The following is a 23,851-nucleotide window of genomic DNA, read 5'->3' as shown; positions in this document are numbered from 1 at the left end:
CCACCATTCGCTAGTCGGGAGACCCAGCCACTCCCACATCAGCATCCGCGTGACGCCCACTCAGAGGCCCAACAGCAGCGGGCACCCAGCCACACCGTTCACCGGGTCGACTGATGAAAAAGCGTCGGAGGACGCCGAACAAAAACCCGCTACATCAGATGCCAGACAGATCGAGGAGGGGAGCTTCTCCGAATCCGACGACGCATCCACGACCCGAGCCATGGGGGTCAGGTGGATTTCCTACCGGCGGAAGGACGAACTCCAAGCTATCCTCAAGGAGTTCGGTTTGAACACCCAGGGCCAGGTGGACGAACTGCGACCCAGGCTTGCATCGTTCATCGAAGGGTCCAACCACAGTCCGGCGCTCCGGGAACGCTTTGCCGCATTGGAGGCCATCTACCCAGAGGCTCCCACATCAAAGGTAGTGACCAACCGGTCCACCTCACCGATGCCCGGCGCAGGGGACACCCTTCTCTCCGTGCCACCCCCAGAACACCGTCACACGAGCCCAGGACGTGGAGTCCAAGGCTCCCACCCCGCTGCCCAATCGCCATCCCAGCACATGTCCGCAGCCGCATTCGCCGAGAAGCTTCGGGGATGGGGCGTCCATTTCGATGGACAAGCCAACCCCCTGCACTTCATGGAACGAGTCGAGGAAGGCGCTACGTCATACAGCGTACGGAACAGCGACATCCCACGAGCCATCGCCGGATTACTGTCGGGCCGTGCCGAAGGCTGGTACCGAGCCTACCAGATGCACGCCGAGCCCTGGGAAACTTTCAAGCGGGAGTTCTTGGAATTTTTTCTACCTCCACGGTACTACCAGCGCCTGGAGGATGCGATCAGGACCCGACACCAACAAGGCGGCGAGCCTTTTAAGTTCTATGTGGTAGAACTACGCCTGATGATACAGCGGGCAAATTACTCGTTCGAACAGGAGCTCGAAAGGATTTACGAGAATCTGCTACCGGAGTATCACCTCTTCATAAGGCGTCACGAATTCTCCTCGCTGGAAGGGTTGACACAACTAGCCACCGCTTTCGAAATTGCTCGGGACCGAGACCCAGTCCGACAAGCAGCACTAGTTCCACCCGCCAGTGGAAACTACACTACGAGGAGCAGCCCTCCGCCCGGCCCTCGCCGACGGGAGCCCATACGACCAGCGGCGACGCCTTTCGGCACATCGAATCCAGCGATTACAAACCGGATGATTTCCCAGGAGGCCGAAGCACCTGTCGACGTGACCCGTTCGGGAATGCCAGAATCCGCCTGTCCTATACTGCTGGGACTGCGGGAAACGTGGTACTCGCACCATTGACTGCTGCCGGCAGTCGGGAAACAACCGGGGTCCTCGCACACACAGGGAGCAGGCGGCGACCCACTCAGCGCTCCCCCATCATTAAATCCACCGCTCCGCTTGACGGGAGGCCGGATCGTCGCCACGGCTACCATCGAGGGGCAACTCTTCGCGGCAACCATCGACACGGGGGCCTCCAGAAGCTTTGTCAGCGAAGCGCTGGCCAACCGGCTCGATTCGGGTCAAAACATCAAAGAGGTTCGCACCCAAATATCCCTGGCGGACGGATCCCCGAAGGAAGTCACCAAGGCTCTGCACGCACAAGTGCGCCTGGACCAACAACATGTCCGCATGACCCTCCTGGTCCTGCCAACGATCTTGGACGAGGTGATCCTCGGGATCGACTTTCTCTGTGGCATCCGGGCAACCCTAATCTGCGGCCAGGTGTGCCTCCAACTAGCTCCGCCCACCACACGAAGAGCCGAACCAGGCCAAGCCACCCGAGCGGCGCCAACAGCGGCGGTCGCCCACCTTTCGGACCCACAGACTCCTACCCGGCGGACAACAAGGACCAACAAGGAGGCCACAACGGGTCCCATACCCGCCCCAAGACAGCGCATCACCGCGGGACGGAACCCAGCTCCAGTTCCATCGGAACGCTCGCCACCACCGGTTCCTCCCGCCACTACCACGGGAATCACGAAGGCCGATGTCACCGTCAAGGAAGGCAGGTACAGCCTCCAGCCACTACCGGATGCCGCCGTGGCCAAGAAAAGGAGCCCTTTTCGGAGGTATCTCGCGGGTCAGGACCGTTTAGCCAGTACAACAACAGGAACGTCCCCCGACGACCCGGATACGCCACGTTCTTCCCCGGATACGCCACGTTCTTCCCCGGGAAGGCCGCTAAGAACCGGGAAGTACCAGCTACTCGCCCAGCCGGATACAAAGGACGCTCAGAGGCGCAATCCGTTCCGGAGGCATTGCCCTCACGGACACCTGGCCACAGTCGCGGAATCCCCGCCGGGATCGCTAGTGTCTGAGGAACCTCTCGACGCAGTAACCCTCCGGTTCCTTCAAGAGGAGCTTAGGTATTTCGACCAGCTGCAAGGAACGACGGATATAGCCGAGCACACCATCACCCTTCGGGGAGACAAACCGCTGAAACAGCGGTATTATCCCAAGAACCCGGCCATGCAGCGTATCATCAACGAGCAGGTGGACGAACTGCTGCAGGATGGACGAATCGAACCCTCTCGAAGTCCGCACAGCGCACCGCTGGTGCTAGTCCGAAAGAAGACGGGGGACATGCGGATGTGCGTTGACTATCGTCAACTCAACGCACACTCCATACCCGACGCGTACCCGCTTCCACGCATCAACCATATCCTGGAACGCCTACGGAATGCCCGGTTCATCTCCACGTTGGACCTTAAAAACGGGTATTGGCAGATTCCCATGGCAGAAGGCAGTCGAGAATGCACCGCATTCACTGTCCCCGGACGTGGACTCTTCCACTGGAAGGTCATGCCGTTTGGGCTCCACTCCGCCCCAGCGACTTTCCAACGAGCTCTGGACAGCGTCATCGGCCCCGATATGGAACCCCACGCCTTCGCCTATTTAGACGACATCATCGTCATCGGGGCAACGTGGGAGAACCATGCGCGCAATCTGAGGGAAGTCTTCCGGCGCCTTCGAGAAGCGAATCTACGCTTAAATCGGGGTAAGTGCAAGTTCTTCCAAAGAAAACTAGTGAATTTGGGTCACCTGATCAGCGGGGAAGGCATCAGGACAGACCCCGACAAAATAGCGGCCATCCAGGGGCTACATCCCCCGACTAATGTCAAGGAACTTCGCCGCCAACTCGGAATCGCATCCTGGTACAGACGTTTTGTCCCAGACTTTGCTTCACTCGTACAACCAATGTCACGACTCCTGAGGAAGGGAGTAAAGTGGACCTGGGAAGAACCCCAACAGCAGGCGTTTGATTCGCTTAAGGCTCGACTGACGTCCGCTCCTGTATTGGCCTGCCCAAACTTCGAGTATAAGTTCCAACTTCAGACGGACGCCAGCGACAAAGGACTCGGCGCGGTCCTCACCCAGAATATTGAGGGCGACGAACGGGTAATCGCCTACGTGAGCCACCGACTCGAGCGGGCGGAGGAAAATTACTCGGCCACTGAAAAGGAGTGCCTCGCCATTGTGTGGGCCACCCGAAAGCTACGTTGCTACCTGGAGGGTTACAAGTTCGACGTTATCACGGATCACCTGGCCATTAAATGGTTGAACTCCATTAACAACCCCACGGGACGTATAGCACGGTGGGCACTGGAGCTCCAGCAGTACCAGTTCGACGTACTCTACCGGAAGGGCAAATACAACGTGATCGCCGACGCCCTCTCCCGGCAACCACTTGGAAGACTCCAGTTACTCGCAGAACTTAAGTGCCACTGCAAATGGGTACGAAAGATGCAGAAGCAGGTCCAAAGACACCCCGAGAAGTTTCCGGATTACTCCTGGATAATGGAAGCTCTATAAACGCATAGGGCATCCCGTAGGCATCAGAGTAGGCAACCCTGGAAGTTGTGCGTGCCGCGAGAACAGCGTCAACGCGTGCTGGGAGAATGCCACGACCACCCGCCGCCGGACACCTAGGCATCCGGAAGACGCTCAGGAGGATCGCCCAGCGTTACTTCTGGCCTGGACTTCATCGGGACGTGGTACGCTACGTTACTAGCTGTCTGACCTGCCAACAGTACAAGGTTAGTCAGTATAAACCAGCCGGCAAGATGCTCACTCGCCAACCTACAGAGCCGTTCGCGCTCGTCGGAGCCGACTTCGTTGGACCCCTTCCCCGGACCCGGCGAGGAAACACCATGCTCTTGGTTTTTATAGATGTATTCTCCAAGTGGGTTGAGCTCATCCCATTGAGGAAAGCCACCTCCGCCCAACTGGAGTTCGGATTCCGAGAAAGGATCCTCTCTCGCTTTGGAGCCCCCAGAAGGTTGATTTGCGACAATGGCACGCAGTTCACCAGCCGAAGCTTCCGGGTGTTCTGCAGGAACAACGGCATTCAACTGGAATACACCGCGCCGTACTCTCCCCAGCAAAATCCGACGGAACGCGCCAACCGCACTATCAAGACCATGATAGCACAATATGTGAACCAGGATCACCGGTCGTGGGACCAGCTACTGCCCGAGATCTCCCACGCCATAAACACTAACATCTCAGATAGCACGGGGTTTAGTCCGGCTTACCTAGTACAGGGTCGGGAGCCTAGGTTGCCAGGTGCCCTCTTCGATGCGGTCGCACCCGACTTACAGGCCTCGCCATTGGATCCAACGGAACGAGCCAGAAGGCTTCAAGAAGCGTTCCGCACCGCCCTAGAAACCAACCAGATATCTTCTCAGGAACAAAGTCGACACTACAACCTGAGGCGACGTGAGTGGCGACCCCAACTAGGCTCACAGGTGCTAGTCCGCCTTCACCATCTGTCCAAAGCCAGCGAGGGCTTTAACGCAAAACTTGCGCCGAAGTACGCGGGCCCGTTTAAGGTGGTGAAATTTCTATCATCAAACGTCGTGCGGCTACAACAGATAGACGGCCGGAAAAGGCGTACAGCTGGCATAGGCGATCTAAAAGAGTATCATCAGCGAGAAGAACAACTAGACGACTCTTCAGAAAGCCCCAGAAGGAGCGATTCGCACCACGCACCTGATGACGTGCCCGTTACACCACTGCAAGGGTAAACATAAGTGGCGTACTCGCCAGCAAGTTATTTTAAGCGGGAAAATTGTATCGAATAGGCTAATTAAAGACAGTTGATCTTCGCACTCAGGTTAGGCAAGTTAGGAAAACGTAGTACTAGGCTAACTATTTGGACACCTTTCAGAAAAAAGACAACAGCGTGCAACAAATGGATCCCTATCATGTGGAGGGAGAGTACAGACCCGTCGACCACCGAGGAGGATCTACGGCCAGCAATAGCGGAGAGTCCCAAGGCGGCGACTCGGTGTTATCCACCCACAGCCCGACTCCACCCCCGTTCAGCCCATGGCAAGGAATGAGATCGCCCGAAGGACCCGCTAGTCTTAATCCACCGGACAACGCCGACTCCGTGTCGACCGAGGTTCGGTCTCCAGACGTCAGCATGGTCGTCAGCGGAGACGTGCCGGAAGTATTTGAGCCCCTACCCGGAGACGACGAGGAGGAGGAGCCAACCACCCCCACGATTGCACGCCTGGCCCGGCTACAGGTGGACGACGAGGACGAGCCCGGGGCATCGACCACCCACATCCTGGTGGGCGCATGGCTGCAAGGTCAGGACCATCACGCCTTTGCTCCTGGACACCTGCAACGATGCCTCTGGGAGGCCCACCAGAGTTCCCCAGCGAGCCCAACGTCCACCGACGACTCGGACGTCGGAGTCGACGGGCGATTTTGGAGGGACCGCCCGCAAGCCCAGGTCGAGCGTGCCATAGCCGAGGCGAACCGGGCCTGGGACGGCTACGCTGGCAACGTCGCACCAGCTCCGGAGGGATCCGAGCCTGAGAGTGGCCTCTGCTCCAGCCAGGGGGACAGCGACGACGAGGGAGAGGATGTGCTGTACATCCACGCAAGGGAGGTCGGCCCCGACTTGGCCGTACCCGAGGAGCACGTTCCCGCTATAGCCGAGAACCCGCAGGACCAAACTCCACCCGGAACTCCAGCACGCTCCAACCCCCCGTCCACACCGAGACGCTGCCAAACGGAGTCCCCGCGGACCCCCACCAACGCGGTACGTCCGCGCCTGGAGCTGTCGTCGCCCGCGCTGTCACCCGGCCTCGGACCCTCTCAGCGGGAAGCACCACCCACACCCGCCCGATCCATCCCCCATGCGGTCATGGACCTGTTCCTAAGACCCTCGACGCAGGCGTCGTCCCAAAGCGGAGACGAGGAGCTGGACCTGCAGCTGTTCCTCACCGGCGGAGAGCAACATGAGGTGCTTCAGGCTCTCCAGGAGGACCCAGCAGAGGACCCAGTCAGGGGTGACGCCCACTGGATCGAGGCCCCAGAGGGTAGACACTCCAGATCGCCGACTGCCCCCCATCCTCGTCGCGTCCATTCAGGCCCAGGATCGCCGACGCGTTCGGTATCTACGCCACTTCGACGGGGCCAAATTCCGAGTCAGCGTGACCGCACGAGGCGAAGTCTCCGTGACCCTCCGCCCGTCTCAATAACCACCACGAAGTAAAGGGGGGGTGTGAGGACGCTTAAAGGCGCCTCTCAAAACTTATATAATCTCAGCCCTTGGAGGCCAAAACTTATATAATCTCAGCCCTTGGAGGCCAAAAAACTTATATAATCTCAGCCATTGGAGGCCAAAAACTTAAGTCACAGCCACTGAAGGACTGACTAGTTATTAAGTTTCTAAAATATATATATTTAAGTCTAAAAACCTAAGTAATCCTAGTTTTCAAAAAAGCGCGCGCGAGGGCACCAGTATTGATCAGCAGGATCAGTCCGCTGGCCAGTCGGGGCGAATGGCCAACAGTATCGATGAGTTATCGCAAATCACCCGTGAATAAGCGCGCGGGCTGTTAAGCGCAAAGCGTGCGACTAAGGGCAAGCTTAGTGCTGTTAATAATAAAACGCGGGCTGTTAAGCGCAAAGCGTGCGACTAAGGACAAGCTTAGTGCTGTTAATAATAAAACGCGGGCTGTTAAGCGCAAAGCGTGCGACTAAGGACAAGCTTCGTGCTGTTAATAATAAAACGCGTGCTGTAAAGGGAAAAAGCGTGTCGACGTGGAACCGCGATCGACGGAGATTGGCCTCATTCTTTTCCGGCAGCCAAGCAGCTCAGACCACAAGGACCACACCAGCAGCAGAGACTCCCGCGGACGGCAACGCCATATCAAAGGCATAGAGTAAGACAAAAGGCAGAGGTTAGAAACCCAGATACTGAGTGCGAAGGTTAGGGAGAAAGACCAAGTGAATAAAATAAACATAAAGTTGTGAAACTCAAACCCCAAGCCTGGCTACTAAAATTTAGTGAACTTCGCTGAGTGTTTTTCCGGGTCGGCTAGGTTACCGTATTGCGTTTCCGAGGTTTATTATCTCTTCGCAACGCGGATACCAAAGCTACCCACGTGCTACTCCAGGTCGGGCAAGTTCTCGTATTGCGTTTCAGAGGTTTATTTTCTCTGCGCAATACGAACGTTTACCAGACTAGAGAAAAAACGAGGGAAACTATCGCCGGCCCTTTCTGCACACGCTAAGGTTAGATAGAGGCTAATAAGATTTAGTGCATCTCGCGGAGGGGCTTTCGGGTCAGTGAGGCTTCTGAGTTGCGTTTTCTGAGGTTTATTTTCTCCGCGCAACGCGGACGCCAAAGCTGCCCGCGGGCCTATACACGTCGGACAAGTTACCGTATTGCGCTTCCGAGGCTTTCTCTGTGCAATACGGACGCTTGCCGGACCGGAAAAGCTATCGCCGATCGCCCACGCTCAGGCCCAGTCGAACATCCCTCTCGAGTTAATTTGTGACGGCCCTGTTTTTCGTGTTGCGTTTCCGAGGTTCTTTTCTCTACGCAACACGGACGACGAGGCTGTACGCGTGCTCCTTCGCGTCGGACAAGTCCCCGTATTGCGCTTCCGAGGTTTTCTCTGTGCAATACGGACGCTTGCCGGACCGGAACAGCTAACCCCGGGTGCTGATTGGTGTCGGCCAGTTGACATTACGCCTCCGAGCGATCTACGCCACGTAGAGGTGGAGACCCAGAACAGGTGATCCCGTAAACAAAATCCCGGCGGCAACTCCCAGTCCCGTTTCGTCTCCTGTGTTTCTACAAATTTAACTGTAGAGGACTCTGGCCGGACTGAAGTCTATCCCAGCCTAAGAAAAGTACTTACACGTTTTTTCAAATCTTGTTCTCGTGCCCTTGGCCTCTCCGATCTCACCATCTTCTTACCACGCAGTCGCAGTGGTGAAGTTCGATTTCGCGACTCCCTTTCTCCTTTTGGCAACAGCAACTACTCTGCTCTGCCCAGCTCGCTTTTCGATATTCCCTCTCGCTCTCCGTTGTCGTCGACAGCGCAGTCGCTGAGGTGGGCTTTGCACTCCGTTCAGGTCGTTCAATTTACTCCTCTCTCATTCTCTTTTTGGGGTGAATTCCTTAGGCAACTGCGTAGGAGTTGTTCCCGGTTTCGCCTCTCTTCCCCGCTCTCCTCTCTTCCCCGCTCTCCCCTCCCTTTTCCACTTATTAAATAATGTACTTATGTTTGTTTTTGCCTAGGCTTATTATGCTAATTATTAATTCATTGTTTTTCTCTTAAAGCTAAAAAATCAAAGGAATAACAATAATATTAATAATAAAAATACGCATATTTCCTCCTCTTCTCCGTGGGGATCGGGAATAATTGTGGCGGCATCGGAATCGCCGTCACAAGGTGTTGGAAAATTTTCGTAGTTCGGAATCTATTAGAAAAGTTTAATTTTATATACGAACAAATTGAAAAGGTCAATTTTGTACTTTCCACTAATGGCCGCCAATTTAATTTTTTTTAAGTGCGGAAACCAATCAACCTTCCATTTGTGGAGAATAAAAATCCTACTAGGAATATTAGATATTTGTTGTTATCGATAACAAAAAAAGGTCTCTAAAAAACAAAGAAAATTGTTACGCATTAGCTGTGACTTTTTAGAATCAACATGGTGACTTACTAATATGTGTTAGTGATAAATTGTCATAAAATCAAGATTAAACACAGTAACTGATTTTATTTGTCTGGTCTTTTGTCTTGCGGCTTGCTTTAAAATGTATCCAGTTTTTTTTATAACATTTAAATCAGAGATGTAGTACTTTTTAAGTAATCTCCACTTATTACGAAAGTTTTGTCTCTTAAAGGATGGATCTGGCCTTATTACAAATAAAATAATAACATCTCTCGTCGAGGAAAAAGGGAAATTATTTCATTTCCTGTAAAAGCTTTTAAATTCAGACCGCGCCGTAAAATATTTTTGTATCTTGTTTATAAAGAAGTGATCTACAGCTTCCGAATCGCTTTTAAGTTGCATTTTAATACATTTTTAATTTAGGAATTATTTCTAAAAGAATGTCTGTGATCTTTTGAAGTGAGTCAAAGCATTAGAAAACTCAAAATACAAGTTATATATACTAAGAGCATCGGATTTCTCTGTATACTGGTCCTGACTTTAATAAGGATGCATAAAATCCATATATTTTAAGAAGTCATTTCGGTTTAATCTTTCTTGCCTTTTGCAGCTAAAATCTTTCTAAGACAGTGCCCACTCTAAAACACGTTTACAAACAACAACGTAATCTCTGCAATCAAATTAGCGAAATTGACAATGAAATATTGGATCAACTAGTAGCATTGGAGCTCGGAGGGAAGGTTGCCACATCCCTCCTTTTTTTTCCAGTCTCAGTTTCAATCCTTGGTCCGGGCTCGTTTCTTTCATATGGATGCCTGCGGTGGTTGAAGTTCAGACTGCTGTGCATCCTGGAAATCTTCTGGGGAAATCAGCTGTGCTTCGGGTAAGAGACCAGGTTCGGAGATATCGTTCGGTGAGCTCTCAATGGGTACCTTTTTAAGGTGACTGATGTTCCGCGTTAAAACGCGACCATCTCCTGACACTGTTACGATGTTCCCCTTCCTTTCAATTACAGCATATGTAGTGGGGTCGACACTGGGTGTTAGTCTGTGCGGGAATACAACATTCTTGATTAGTACCTTGTCTCCTTGTCTACTTCGATGTCGATATCCCTCGCCCCTCTCTTTTGTCAGCTAAATCTTTTCCCTTTTGCTTAACACAAACATCGTGGTCTCGCTCAGCCGAATCTAACATTTCGCCTCCTAAGTCTTGAATTCCCGGCATCTTATCTCGAATCAATCTGTTGAACATTAACATCGTGGGTGCAGTGCCTGTACTGCCATGTGGAGTTACGTTATACATATGAACAAATTGTTTTGATGAGCTATCTTTAAATCTCTTCCCTAGTGACTTGTTCATATTTTCTACCTCGCCGTTTGCTTGGGGCCAGTAGGGCGGAGTTCTAATCTGTTCGATTCCAGAGATCTTACAATATTCTTTAAATTCGTTGCTGATGTAATGTCGTCCATTGTCTGTCTTTAAGTATTTTGGAAACCCAAGTCGGCAGAAAATGTATTTTTTTTGTCACGGACCCGTTGGAAACGTCGTTCTGTTCATCGGTGCTGGATTGCTAGCTTGGGAGACTAAAAGACAATCTTAACAAGATTTTACGAATTTTTCAGCCTTCCGGTCAATCCCAGGCCACCACACCTTGGAACGCAATCAGCGCACATTCTTCGAGCCGCCGTTGGAGCTGAATTTATTCCGAACATTATACGCTTGTACCGGAACAACCTCTTTGGCGTTATGAATGTTGTTATCTGTCGGCTCTCCTCATCCAGTTCTAATTGGTGGTAGGCATCCTTTAAATCAATTCGCGAAAAAAATTTGGCACCTTCCAACCTAGTCATGAATTGCTCAAAACTTTGGCAGTGGGTAGTGTTCCCTTTTTACCGATTTATTCGCCATCCGCATGTCCAGGCACAAACTTATATCGCCATTTTCTTTAAAAACTACCACGATTGGTTAGATCCAAGGGCTATGGCCGTGCACTGGCTCTATAATGTCGTTGTTTAATGTTTCTTCCAATTTAGCCAAAACCATATTTTTGACCGCAACTGGGATGCGTCTCATAGGCTGTTGTACGGGTCTCACTTTCGGGTCAATTAAGAGCTTGACCGTCACTCCTTTCCACTTGGGAAACGGGGCATTCCATTCGATTTACTTGCAATCCCAATGCGAGGATCTTCAATTGTATGGCGGTATCTCGGCCTAATAGTGATTGTGTCCCATTTTCAATTACATAAAATGATGCGACTGAAATGGGAGCCTCGAAAACATAAATTACGCTGAGCAATTTGTTTGAGGCGTAGCCACGAAACTGTCTCTCGGAATTTGATCTGATGTTGAAGACTACTGCTTTGTTTTGTTCCATTGACATGGTTGTCAATGACTGGTTGTCCGTTTGACAGATTAAATTAAAACGGGATCCTGAGTCAATTATTAGAGAAACAAGTTGGCCACCGATGTAGCAATCAATCGATTCATCGTCTTCACCATCACTATAGATACGGAAACAATTTTCTTTCGTTGCCTTCACTTCAGAATAGGTATCTGCATATTGAACCAATCGTACGTGTGACCGTAATCGCTTGGCGCCATTATTATTGGGATGTGTGTACTGGCGTTTGAAACTTGTTCTGCATTTCCGGTCGAAATGTCCGATGCGAGTGCACTTGTTGTGCACTTAACCTGCCGTGCAGGGCATGTGGCGTTATCATCCGCGCGCCCGATGCGACTACATCTGCCACATTCGGTTTCCTTTTCAGACTTCCGGTTGAATATCTTGTTTATTGTCTCCTTATCCGATTTGGCAAGCATCTATTTGGATTGCTTACTAATTTCCTCGTCTACCTGACAAGCTTCAATAATTTCAGCCAACGTGTGTTCTTTCTCCAATAGTTTTTTCTTTAATTGGTGTTTCAATGTCCTCTGCGTCGATATATATTTTAATTGCCCGAAGCCATTTTTCCCACTCGCTCCGCAATAAAGATCTTTCTATTGTTTCACAAAGAAACGGTTTAATAATATTTTCACACATCTTGTTATTTAATTTCTGAAAGTAATAGAACATTTTTTTTTAAACTTTTTATTACGGCTAACTGCCTCTGACCGCGTCAATTGTGATTTCGGCTAACTGCCTCTGACCATGTCAGCTTATGATTTGGCAAACTTCCTCTGACCGTGTCAGCTCATGATTCGGCTTACGGTCTCAATAGTAACCAATAATTCGATTCAAAATTATTTTCATTTTTAACTTGAAACCAACTGTTCCTCAGTTAATTATTTCGCATTTCTGTTTTGCGTTTTCCTCTGCGCTTTTACAATAATACTCTTGACTTGCAACTTAGTGTCACTCAGTCCCTCTCTTAAGTGGAGCTATGTATTCGTTTTTTGCATTTGAATCAAAATTCTCTTTTTGACTCAATTGTTCCGATGTATTCTCGAATTCACGAATTCCTCTGTCATTCCCACCATTCGGCAACGAATGACGGAAAGGAAGAAACAGAAGGACTGTTCTTGCAAGTCACACATACATGCGCACTAAAATAGCCATTCCTCTTAAATGTAAGTTTAGAATTCACCAATTATAGGTCTCGGTTTTACCTCGTCGCCAATGTAATGACCCACAAAATGGATATGTCTTAGCAATAAAAACACGTTTATATTTCAAACTTAATTCACTCTGTATTCCGAGACCACACACTGTTGGTCTGGTCTGCTAGCGGTATACAATAGACTGCCGGCATTCCTCATGCCTCGTTGTCAGCGTTGCCACCTTCGCTTCCGCTGCTGTAGGGTTCGCTATTTGCAACGGGTTGCCACAGTCAGATCATATGACTGTTTCTTGAGATTTTCTAAATAAAAAAGCTATACGTGTTAGTACAGACACCTAAAATATTAATTAGGATCAAATTTTTTCAGTGTCTATAAAGTATATATATTCGTGATCAGCATCACTGATCTAGCCATGTCCGATTTTTCATACGTCCGTTCTTTTAGCTTTCCGTTCGTTCAGCTGTCCGTATCTACGCTAACTAGTCTCTTAATTTTAAAGCTATAAGCCCAGTACTCAGATCAAAAAAAAACAAAACAATTAAAAAACAATTCAATTTAAATTTAAGTTGTTTTTTTTTTTAATTTACTGATACTTATTTGCTAATTTAAAGTTCATAGCTGCACTTAGTTCTAACAGGCTTTTTCTATTGTGTTTTTTCTTACATTTTTGACATAAGAAACACTTTGCTCTGACAAGAGGCACCCCAAAAGATTAACACCCGTTGGCTTTTCCAGGGGGACTCCTCCAGCACTTCCACTCTTCGGTCGCTTGCGTTTTAGGTGGTATTTATAGCTGTCCCTCAGCGACTTCCACGCCAGCTTGCAACTATTATCTAAACATAAATATTGTATATGTCCACGTTAACAAATATTTAATAACAAATAATAATAAAGATAGTAAATCATAATTGTAGACTTACTATCTTTATCCAGGCTATTTCCTCCCACGCTCTTTTTATAATGGTTGCATTAAAATGTTTTTTATTTGACAAATCCCACAATTCTGGGCGGGACTCCACAGATCGTATTAATGATATTTTGTCCTCACGAGTAAACTTCTGCAATCGACTTTTGTGAGTTTTTTTTTTTATTTTTTCCCTCCATTTTTTAAAATGTTCAGTGAGAAGCTCACTCCAAAAGATTACATTTTTTATTCTTTTCCCTGGGGTTCACCCAAAGTTCATTTCACCAGACTGGAAAAGCTATGAAATTTTCTGGTATCTTTTCGTCGATCTGAGTACCGAGGTGTAAAAAAAGCCTGTCGCAAAGTGTACTCCAGCTGTTTTCCTGTCGCTCTCTCTCATGACTGACGAACAGTTTTCGTCAATCCGAGAATTATTTTGTTTGCTGGAAAGAAAGAAAGGAAAGCTAACTTCGGAGCCGAAGTTGATATACCCTTGCAGAATACTCTTTAAATTATATTCTCCAAAATTGTTCATATGATCCACTCTTAATACTCATAAAAAATCCCAACTTCCTAACTTTAAAAACACCAAAGTTATGGCATTTCCAATCGTTTAGTTATATGGCAGCTATAGGATATAGTCGGCCGATCCTTATAATCTTTGGTAGGTCGGATTGATTGGCCAAAAATAAACCCCATAGAAAATCCCACTTCCTAACTTTACAAACACCAAAGTTATGGCATTTCCGATCAATCAGTTATATGGCAGCTATAGGATATAGTCGTTCTGACTTATATACTGCGTGCAAAGGAAAGAAGGGTGTGTGCAAAGCTTCAATTCGATATCTCTAAAACTGAGAGACTAGTTTGCGTAGAAACAGACAGACGGACAGACAGACGGACAGACAGACGGACAGACGGACATGCTTATATCAACTCAGGAGGTGATCCTGATCAGGAATATATATACTTTATAGAGTCGGGGATGTCTTCTTCACTGCGTTGCACACTTCTGACCAAAATTATAATACCCTCTGCAAGGGTATAAAGATAACCATGATTATGTCTAATATAAGAATTAAGTATGATAATGATGAAAATACACCCTCAATTACTTTGATTAAATTGTTTTGCAAATATGACGTTTCAAAGCATCGATAAAAAATATCTAGATGTATCTACTCTAGCCCATGTGAATTTTCATCGTCATATTATTTTTGTCAGCCTGATTCTGAGCATGATTCTGTTACCTTTTGAACTCTCTTAATTTGCAGCCTATACACATTTATATTAAAACTATTAGCACCAACCCCCTCTTTCGGGATGGCCGGACACATACCTCAAGCCAATCTTCCCTGACTGATTTGAAATTTCGATAGTATATTCTAAGGAAGATGGATACATTCGCTTTGCCTGATCAAAATAAAATAGTGACCCCAACACCTCATATGGATTTTACGACCGCACTACCGGACGATACGACTAATGCAGATCTAATTCTAAAGTACCAAAAATGCATTTGTCAACATTTGTTATATTTGTTCCGCGACTCGGTTCTGAGTTTTCATCGCTGGATATAACGGCATATATCCAATACAAAATCCAAGGTGAAACAATTTTAAGTTTCTCTGTCAAGGAAAGTAAGATTGGTATTCCTTGAATTAAGAGAACGATGCTAAAACACCCTTAATATAATCGGTTTGGCATCTACCTAACAATAAAAGGAATAAGAAGAACAGTATAAATTTAAAAACACGTGCTAACAGGCATGGAAATCCTCAAAGATTGGTTTTGAATCTGAGTGTTACGTTTACAAGACTGTCAACCACTCAGATGTATTTGTATAATTGGTATCAAAAGCTCATAGTCGTTGCGGTCAATGCGGCCTTTGTTTGTGTCCACAAAGCCTAATAAGAATGGTATTTTTGTAAGTATTTGTGGTGTCGGCGCGCTAAAGTTATACCCTTTTAATTTATTAATGATTATAAAAGAAATAAATTTTACCAAATTTTGTATCTGCCTTGCGAAAATATAATCATTTTTTGCACAAAAATATAAAATCCGAAACTTTGAATGCTGGAGAAATCGTGGCTAAGTCACTTTTTTTTAAGTTTTTAAGTGGCATTTACTGATTTCACTAAATAAATTGTCTTTTATTTTTTAATTCATATTTTACCAAACTGTTTGTAGGGGTTGGATTAATTAGAAATAAGTAGCATTTGTTTCTCTGCGTTTAGCCGCAGGAATCGGATGGATCCTCTGTTAGACCCTGCAGAGATAGGATAAAATACCTGTGGTAAGTAAGCTCTCCATGAAAAGGTATGGAACCGAATGGGGAAGATACCAGGAGGGACTTCATTAAGGTGGTAAATTTATTTGCTTTCAAATTTCCGAAGAAAAGAACATTTTTTTTGGATTCAGTCCAATCGAAAGAAATTTTCGATGTACGCAGAGTATAGTATGCCAAAATGGCTCAAATTATAATGTCGGATACAATTAATAGCCTTATAGCCGCATTCTTTAGGCCGATCTGCCTGATCGACAGCTGGCAAAGCATTGGAACGATCCATTGACAAGAAACTACAAAAGGCCCAAAACAGTAATAAATATACATAAAAACCATCAATTCACTCCCGACATTGGTTTTGAGTCTTAAACCACCTAGCAGCCATTATTAAGGACTTCCTTAGAGATCGTGTGTTGCTATATAACACCGAAAAAGCGGCACCGTGGAACACCAGAACACATGCAGAGTTTCCCCAGTTAAGGTACTTGGCCCTTATTTAGACCGTCCGAGTATTTAGTCCACTGTTAATAATTTTGAATACAAGAAGACTCTGCAAATTCAGCATATTTTTTTTAAGTTTGTGAGGCATCGTAAAAGATGCCCCACATCCAGCGAGTAAGTTTAAGATATACATATACATACACATATTGATAGATATAAGACTAAGTTAGGATAGGCCACGGAGGCAGGCAAGAAGCCAAAAGAGCCGTTAAGTTCAAAATTTCGGCCGTTAGCCAGTAGTTCAAACAGGCGTTATTTAGTGTGTTAATCGGCCGTTAGCCGGTAGTTCAAACAGGCGTTATTTAGTGTGTTAATTAGGATCTCAGCTGATCAGGCGCTCTACTCAGCGGGTTAGGCGATCTACACACGATCGGATTAGGCGATCTACGCACGTTTCCAGTGTTGAGAAGCGAGAGCCCGGCTGGCTATATAAGCCCGGCGGCTGCCAGTCCCGCTCTCTTTCATTCGCCACAAGTCAAAGACCAAACATCGAAGCAGAGAAAAACCACGCAAGGACACCAAGGACACGCAGGACATCAAGGATCAGGACGAAGGACCGTAGTGAGTAGAGTGTGAGAGAGATAGAGAGAGACAGGGAAAGAAAATAGTGCGGCTAGGGAAAATATACATATAGAAAAGAGGAAGAAAAGCCCAAAAAGATAACCAAGAAAAATAAAACAAAGCACGGACAATAAGAACAGCGAACATACACCGAGTTGGATTTATTTCTTCCCTGACCTCAAAGCCCTGATCCGCGTGTGCTAAAACAGTGGCCTAAGCCAAGCCGGTTGCGATGTCGAAAAGATTCCTCTGCGCAACTGGACCTTGGTGGCAGTCACGTGCACAGACGTGAAGGCGTGCAAGTACGGGTTTCTTTCCGCTTGCATAGCTTTCCGTCTCGATTCCGGTCGACGCACCCAAGCCCCAAGTAACCCAAACCCGACCCGCGTGTGTTAAACTGTGGCCCAAGCCAAGCCGGTTGCGTTTTCGAGAAGATTCCTCTGCGCAACTGGACTTTGGTGGCAACCACGTGAACAGACGTGAAGGCGTGCAAGTACGGGTTTTCTTTCGGCTTGCATAGCTTTCCTTCTCGGTTTCGACCGACGCACGCCCATCCCGAACAGTGGGAGCCTGTCCCAGAACTGGGAGCGCTAACTTCTGTCCATGTTTGGAGACGATTCCTCTGCGTGGGCGTGAAACAGCGCCCCAGGCGGCGGGAGTTGACACAGTGGTACGGGCCAATCCCCCCACTGTGCCTCCTCCGGCACGCACGTGACGGCTTTCACTCGTTCGCGTCTGGCCAAATCCGAGTCCCAAATGCCTGCTCTGACCCGCCAATAAGGCCCGCCGCGCGCATCGCGACTGATCGGCGACTGCGTCCAGGTTGCCCGCCTCTCCTCGTCCCCGCTTATTTACAAATTCGATTGTAAAGGATCCTGGGGAGACTCAGCTCCATCCCAGCCGTAGAAACATCATTACAGTCTGGCGCCCGAGCAGGGACGCGCGGAGGACGAGCCGGGGTCCACCAAATTTATGGCCTTAAGACCCATAAGACGCCGCTGGCCGTCGCCGAGCCGCCCGGCCACCCAGAGCGCCCGGCATCGCCGCAAACCGCCCCGCACGCGTGCCGATCACGGCAGCATATATAAATCCTGGCCAGACACCGCTTAGGCCACCAAGGGTCACCGCGCACACCAGCAGCGACGCTAGGAGATATTTTTCGCCACAGACAGGGTCGCACACGTCAGGCGCACGCCAGCTCAGCAAAACAGACAGGGTCGTTACACGCGCCAAGTACCAGAAAACCAAAGTGGCAAAACCAAGTAAACACACACGACAATAGAAAAACAATTTTTGATACGCACACGACTGCCGCCATAGTTTTGGTTGGGGCTCTCTCACCTCTATTTGCAACGGGGAACTTTTATCGTTCCATTTAAACGTGGCCGTCGCCAACGACACCACCGATCCTCGCCAAACCTCGGTTCGGCCGCACAGCGCCGTCGCCAGCCTTCGTTCCGGCCATCGACGCCGCGAATCCGCGCCGTATTTGTGTCCAGGCCGCGCAGCGCCGCCACCAACGCAGTCGGGAAGCATCACCGACGCAGTGCATCATCACTAGGCCTCGTTCCGGCCGCTTAACGCCGCCGCTAACGTGACCGACAGCCACCGCTCACGCAGCTCAGCTTCGCCAGCCCTTGTCCCGGCCATCGACGCCGCGGATCCTCGCCGGATTGCTGTCCAGGCCGCTCAGCGCCGCCACCAACGTGGTCGGGAAGCCTCACCGACGCAGCGCAGCGCCACCAGCCCTCGTTCCGGCCATCGAAGCCACTGATCCCTGCCGGATTTTTGGCAAGGGCACTCAGCGCCACCAACGTGTTCAAGCACCACCACCGACGCAGCGCCGCCACCGACGTAGAGCCACCACTGACGCAGCGCAGCTCTGCCAGCCCTCGTTCTGGCCATCGACGCCACTGATCCCTGCCGGATTTTCGGCAAGGCCACTCAGCGCCACCAACGTGGTCAAGCATCGCCACCGACGCAGCGCCGCCACCGACGCATAGCATCACCGACGAAGCGCATCTTAGCCAGGCCTCGTTCCGGCCGCTTGACGCCGCCGCCAACGTGAGCATTGGCCATCGACTCCACCGATCCTCACCGGATTTCGGCAAAGCCGCTCAGCATCGCCGCCAACGTGAGCATTGGCCATCGACGCCACCGGTCCTCACCAGACCTCGGCTCGGCAGCACAGCGCCGCCACCAGGCCTCGTTCCGGCCACCGACGCCGCTGATCCCCACCGGATTTTGGCCAAGCCGCCCAGCATCGCCGCCAACTTGGTCGTCGGCCATCGACGCCGCTGATCCCTACCGGATTTCGGACAAGCCGCCCAGCATCGCCGCCAACGTGGTCGTTGGCCATCAACGCCACTGAGCCGCACCGGATTTCGGCCAGGCTGCTCAACGTCGCTCCAACGTGGTCGTGGACCACCACCGACGTAGTGCAGCTTTGCTAGGCCTCGTTCCGGCCGCTTCGTGCCACCGCACACGTGGTTGTTGGCCATCAACACAGTTCAACATCGCCACTAAGCCTCGTTCCGGCCACTCTACGTCGCCGCCAACGTGGTCGTTGGACACTGACGCCAAGGATAAAGGAACTGGACATCAAAGACCACCCGGAAACCCACGCCGGACGACAACCTGGAGGAATTAGTCGTAGCAACCGGAAGTGAGGAAAAGCCGGCCACCATGGGCGTCCGGAAAGAGGAACTGGAGGGACTTCTCAAGGAGTTCGGATTAGAAACGGCGGGAACGGTAGTCGAGCTGCGAGCACGACTAGCCGACTTTATCGGGAAGACAGAGCATAGCCAGACTGTCTCGACTCGCACAGCTAGAAGCCCTCTATCCCGAGGCACCATCCGCAAGAAATGCAATCACGGTCCACGTCCCCAATGCCGGAAGCGGGGCCATGAAGCTGATCGTACCCGGGCGGTCATCCTCACCAGGACGCATGACCACCAGCGCGGAAGCCCAGAATGCAACCACGGCCTCCACTAACCGAGCACCGCGCGACGCCATATCCGCAGCGGTACTGACCGAGAAGCTACGGAGCTGGGGAATCCTCTTCGACGGACAAACGGACCCGGTCCATTTCGTGGAACGAGTCGAGGAAGGAGCAGCCGCCTACAACCTCCGGATCAGCGACGTACCCAGAGCCATCTCCGGATTACTATCTGGAAGAGCGGAAGGCTGGTACCGAGCCTATCGCATGCACTCTGTGCCATGGCTCCTATTTAAGACCGAGTTCTTGGAGTTCTTCCTGCCTCCGAGGTACTTTCAGAGGTTGGAGGACACGATCCGCACCCGGTATCAACAGCCGCAGGAGCCATTCAAGAACTTCCTTGTGGACCTGAGACTCATGATGCAGCGCGCGAAGTACACTCTGGCAGACGAGCTCGAAAGGATATATGAGAACTTGTTGCCAGAATATCAGCTCTTTATTCGTCGCCACGAGTTCTCCACCCTCGAAACGCTGACGGACCAAGCGCAAAAGTCACCACCATACCCTAGGACTACGGCTGCAAGAGAACCCAACGCCGTCCCCCTGCCCATCGGGGCTACGAATCACATGATCTCCGACGAGGACAGGCTGCCGGTGGACATACAGCGTGCCTGCCGTCGCTGCGCAGGCCACTTCGCCAAAGAGTGCACTGGGCCGCCCCGCCTATTCTGTTGGGATTGCGGACGCAGAGGCGTGCGGACTGTGAACTGTTGTCGGCAGTCGGGAAACGGACAGCATCCCCGCTCGAATTGGGAGCGGCCGTGGACAGCCAGCACACTTCCCAACCCGTAAAGCCACCACTTCGACTGGACTTGACCATTTCTGGCCCCGCTGGACACTGGAGCGTCGCGCAGCTTCGCGAGCGAGCGAGTGGCCCAAACTCTGGCCACCACCACCAACAAGAGGGCAGTGCGAACGCGGATCTCCTTGGCTGACGGCTCCTCCCAAGAAGTCAGCAAGGCCATGTGGGCACGCGTCAAACTGGACCAGCAAGAGGCCGAGCTACCCCTCCTGGTGTTACCCACGATCCTAGGGATCGACTTCTTGTGCGTCATCCAGGCGTCCCTGATCTGTGGTCGCAGGGTGTCGTAATCGGTGGACACCCACGGGATCCACTCCAGCAGTCAAGTGACGCCACAGCGTCATCGGGCTCTCGGACTGTGTTATCATCGAACTCTCGAGCCACCAAGGATGCATCCTCATCGCCAGCGTCATCGCCGCCAAGGGCCACCGGAGATGCACCCTCGTCGCCATCGTCATCATCGCCAAGGGCCGTCACGGCCACAGCATCGTCGCTGCCGTCTCCAAGGGCCACCACGGCCGCATCATCGCCGCGATCGGCTCCAAGGGCCACCACGGCCGCATCGTCGCCGCCATCGGCTCCAAGGGCCACCGCGGCCACACCATCGCCGCTGCCGTCTCCAGAAACCAACACGGGTGCATCCGCGTCGCCATCGGCATCGTCGCCGCCATCGGCTGCAAGGGCCGCCACGGCCACATCGTCGCCGCTGCCGTGTCCAAGGGCCACCACGGCCACCTCATCGTCAAGGGCCACCACGACCACATCATCGTCATCGCCGTCTCCAAGGGCCACCACGGCCACCTCATCGTCATCGTCGCCAAGGGCCACCACGGCCACATCATCGTCATCGCCGTCTCCAAGGACCAGACCGGTCACCTCAGCAGCGGGCTCTCGAGCCATGTCATCGTCGTCAAGAACCACCACGGGTGCATCCGCATCGCCATCGGCATCGTCGCCGCCATCGGCTGCAAGGGCCGCCACGGCCACATCGTCGCCGCTGCCGTGTCCAAGGGCCACCACGGCCACCTCATCGTCATCGTCATCGTCGCCAAGGGCCACCACGGACACATCATCGTCATCGCCGTCTCCAAGGGCCACCACGGCCACCGCATCGTCATCGTCATCGTCGCCAAGGGCCACCACGGCCACATCATCGTCATCGCCGTCTCCAAGGACCAGACCGGTCATCTCAGCAGCGGGCTCTCGAGCCATGTCATCGTCGTCAAGAACCACCACGGATGCATCATCATCGTCATCGTCGCCAAGGGCCACCACGGCCACATCATCGTCGCTGCCGCCTCCCGGGGCCACCACGGCCACATCGTCGTCGCCATCGGCTCCAAGGGCCGCCACGGCTACATCATCGTCGCCGCCGTCCCCGAACTCTCGAGCGGTACCAGCCGCACCCTCCCGGCCTCCAGGACGACCGGGTCCAACTATGTCATCCGATCCCCCGCCACCTGCTGTTACCGGAGGGGCCAGCGAGTACGGATTGACTCCACTAGCCGATGCAGAAGTTCCGAAACCAGGCCAGCCACGATAAGCCTACGGCAAATCTCGCCGCCATCGCCGAATGTCTGGAAGAACAGCAGCCACAGACACTCACCGGCGAGCCTATGGAACCCCGAACCCTAGCGTTCCTCGAGGAGGAATTCCATTGTCCTAGTGAGGAAGAAGACTGGGGAAATGCGAATGTGTCTCGATTTCCGGCAGTTAAACGCACACAGCGTGCCGGACGCGTACCCGCTTCCGCGCATCAACAACATCCTGGAGCGCCTGCGGAACGCGCGCTATATCTCGACGCTGGACCTGAAAAACGGCTAACGGCAGATCCCAGTGGCGCAGGAAAGTCGCGCTTGTACCGCATTCACCGTGCCTGGACGAGGATTATTCCAGTGGCGAGTATTGCCGCTTGGATTACATTCGGCTCCAGCGACATTTCAAAGGGCCCTGGATAGCGTCATCGGGCCAGACCTAGAGCCTCACGCTTTTGCCTACCTAGACGATATCATCGTCACAGGAGCTACGCGGGAAGAACATATGCAAAACATAAAGGAGGTCTTCAAGCGGCTTCAGAATGCCAACCTACGGCTGAACCGGGCCAAGTGCAAGTTCTTCTGCCGAAGCCTAGTATACTTGGGGCATGTGATCAGTGAGGCCGGTATCCAGACCGATCCGGACAAGATCGCGGCCATAAAGGGGCTACAACCCCTTACCAATTGCAAGGAGCTGCGGCGATGTCTGGGAGTCGCTTCATGGTATAGGCGATTTGTACCCAACTTCGCCGCCATAGTGCAGCCGATGTCCATGTTGCTACGGAAGGGGAAACGATGTCTTTGGGAGGAACCACAGCAACTCGCGTTCGAAGATCTGAAGAGCAAGCTTCACCCGGAAGTTTCAGTTGCAAACCGACGCCAGCGACTACGGGCTCGGAGCAGTCCTGACGCAGCAAGCCGAAGAAGGCGAACGAGTGGTGGCGTACGCTAGCCGGCGACTGGTGAAATCCGAGAAAAAACTACTCGGCCACCGAGAAAGAATGCCTCGCCATCGTCTGGGCCATTCGGAAACTCCGGTGCTCCTCGAAGGGTATCGGTTCGATGTTATCACAGACCATTTAGCCCTGAAATGGCTGAATAACATTGAAAACCCGACCGGGCGTATCGCTCGCTGGGCGCTGGAGCTCCAGCAGTTCCAATTCGACGTGCACTACAGGAAGGGTAACCAGAACGTGGTCGCTGATGCACTGTCGCGCCAACCACTGGACACGCTCCACCAACTACAGGAAGCAGTATCACCATGCAAGTGGATCCGAGCCAAACTGGAACAAATCGACGTCCAACCGGAAACGTTTCCGGACTACGCCAGAGAGAACGGACAGCTGTACCGCCACCTCGGCGATCCATCACCCGACGAGGGCATCAACCCTTGGAAGCTGTCAGTTCCCACGGAGCACTGGCGACACGTGCTGGAGGAGTGCCACGACCACCTCTCGGCAGGGCATCTAGGGATCCGCAAGACGATCCGACGAGTTGGACAGCGCTATTTCTGGCCTGGAATGCATCGGGACGTTCGCCGACACGTAAGGTGCTGCGACCTGCCAGCGGTTCAAGGCGAGTCAGCTCAAGCCCGTGGGGAAGATGCTCACCCGTCGCCCAGAGGAACCCTTCACAATGGTCAGCGCAGACTTCATCGAACCCCTACCCCGGTCTCGTCGCGGGAATACAATGCTGCTGGTCTTCCTGGACGTCTTCTCGAAATGGGTCGAGATCATACCGCTGCGGAAGGCGACG

General features: G+C 51.5%; 2 protein-coding genes across 2 annotated transcripts; one reads left to right on the top strand and one right to left on the bottom strand.

Moving 5' to 3' along the window:
- The first annotated feature begins 5,027 nt into the window (after window positions 1–5,027).
- On the top strand, window positions 5,028–6,530 carry LOC123037104. The gene is made up of 2 exons (XM_044456599.1): window positions 5,028–5,135; window positions 5,190–6,530. Exon 2 carries the CDS (start codon window positions 5,214–5,216, stop codon window positions 6,528–6,530), a length of 1,317 nt encoding a protein of 438 aa, XP_044312534.1. The 5' UTR covers window positions 5,028–5,135; window positions 5,190–5,213.
- Window positions 6,531–20,810: 14,280 nt separating this feature from the next.
- LOC123037103 (polysialoglycoprotein-like) lies at window positions 20,811–22,128 on the bottom strand. Its single transcript, XM_044456598.1, has 4 exons — window positions 22,100–22,128; window positions 21,702–22,062; window positions 21,431–21,587; window positions 20,811–21,340 (listed from the first exon to the last, which is right to left on the bottom strand). Exons 1-4 carry the CDS (start codon window positions 22,126–22,128, stop codon window positions 20,811–20,813), a joined length of 1,077 nt encoding a protein of 358 aa, XP_044312533.1.
- Window positions 22,129–23,851: the final 1,723 nt, after the last annotated feature.

Source organism: Drosophila rhopaloa, unplaced genomic scaffold (assembly GCF_018152115.1).
Source record: "Drosophila rhopaloa isolate 14029-0021.01 unplaced genomic scaffold, ASM1815211v1 contig_133, whole genome shotgun sequence".
NCBI classification, from domain to species: Eukaryota; Metazoa; Arthropoda; class Insecta; order Diptera; family Drosophilidae; genus Drosophila; species Drosophila rhopaloa.
The sequence above is the reverse complement of the archived record's forward strand: the minus strand, read 5'-3'. Positions and strand labels throughout refer to the sequence as shown.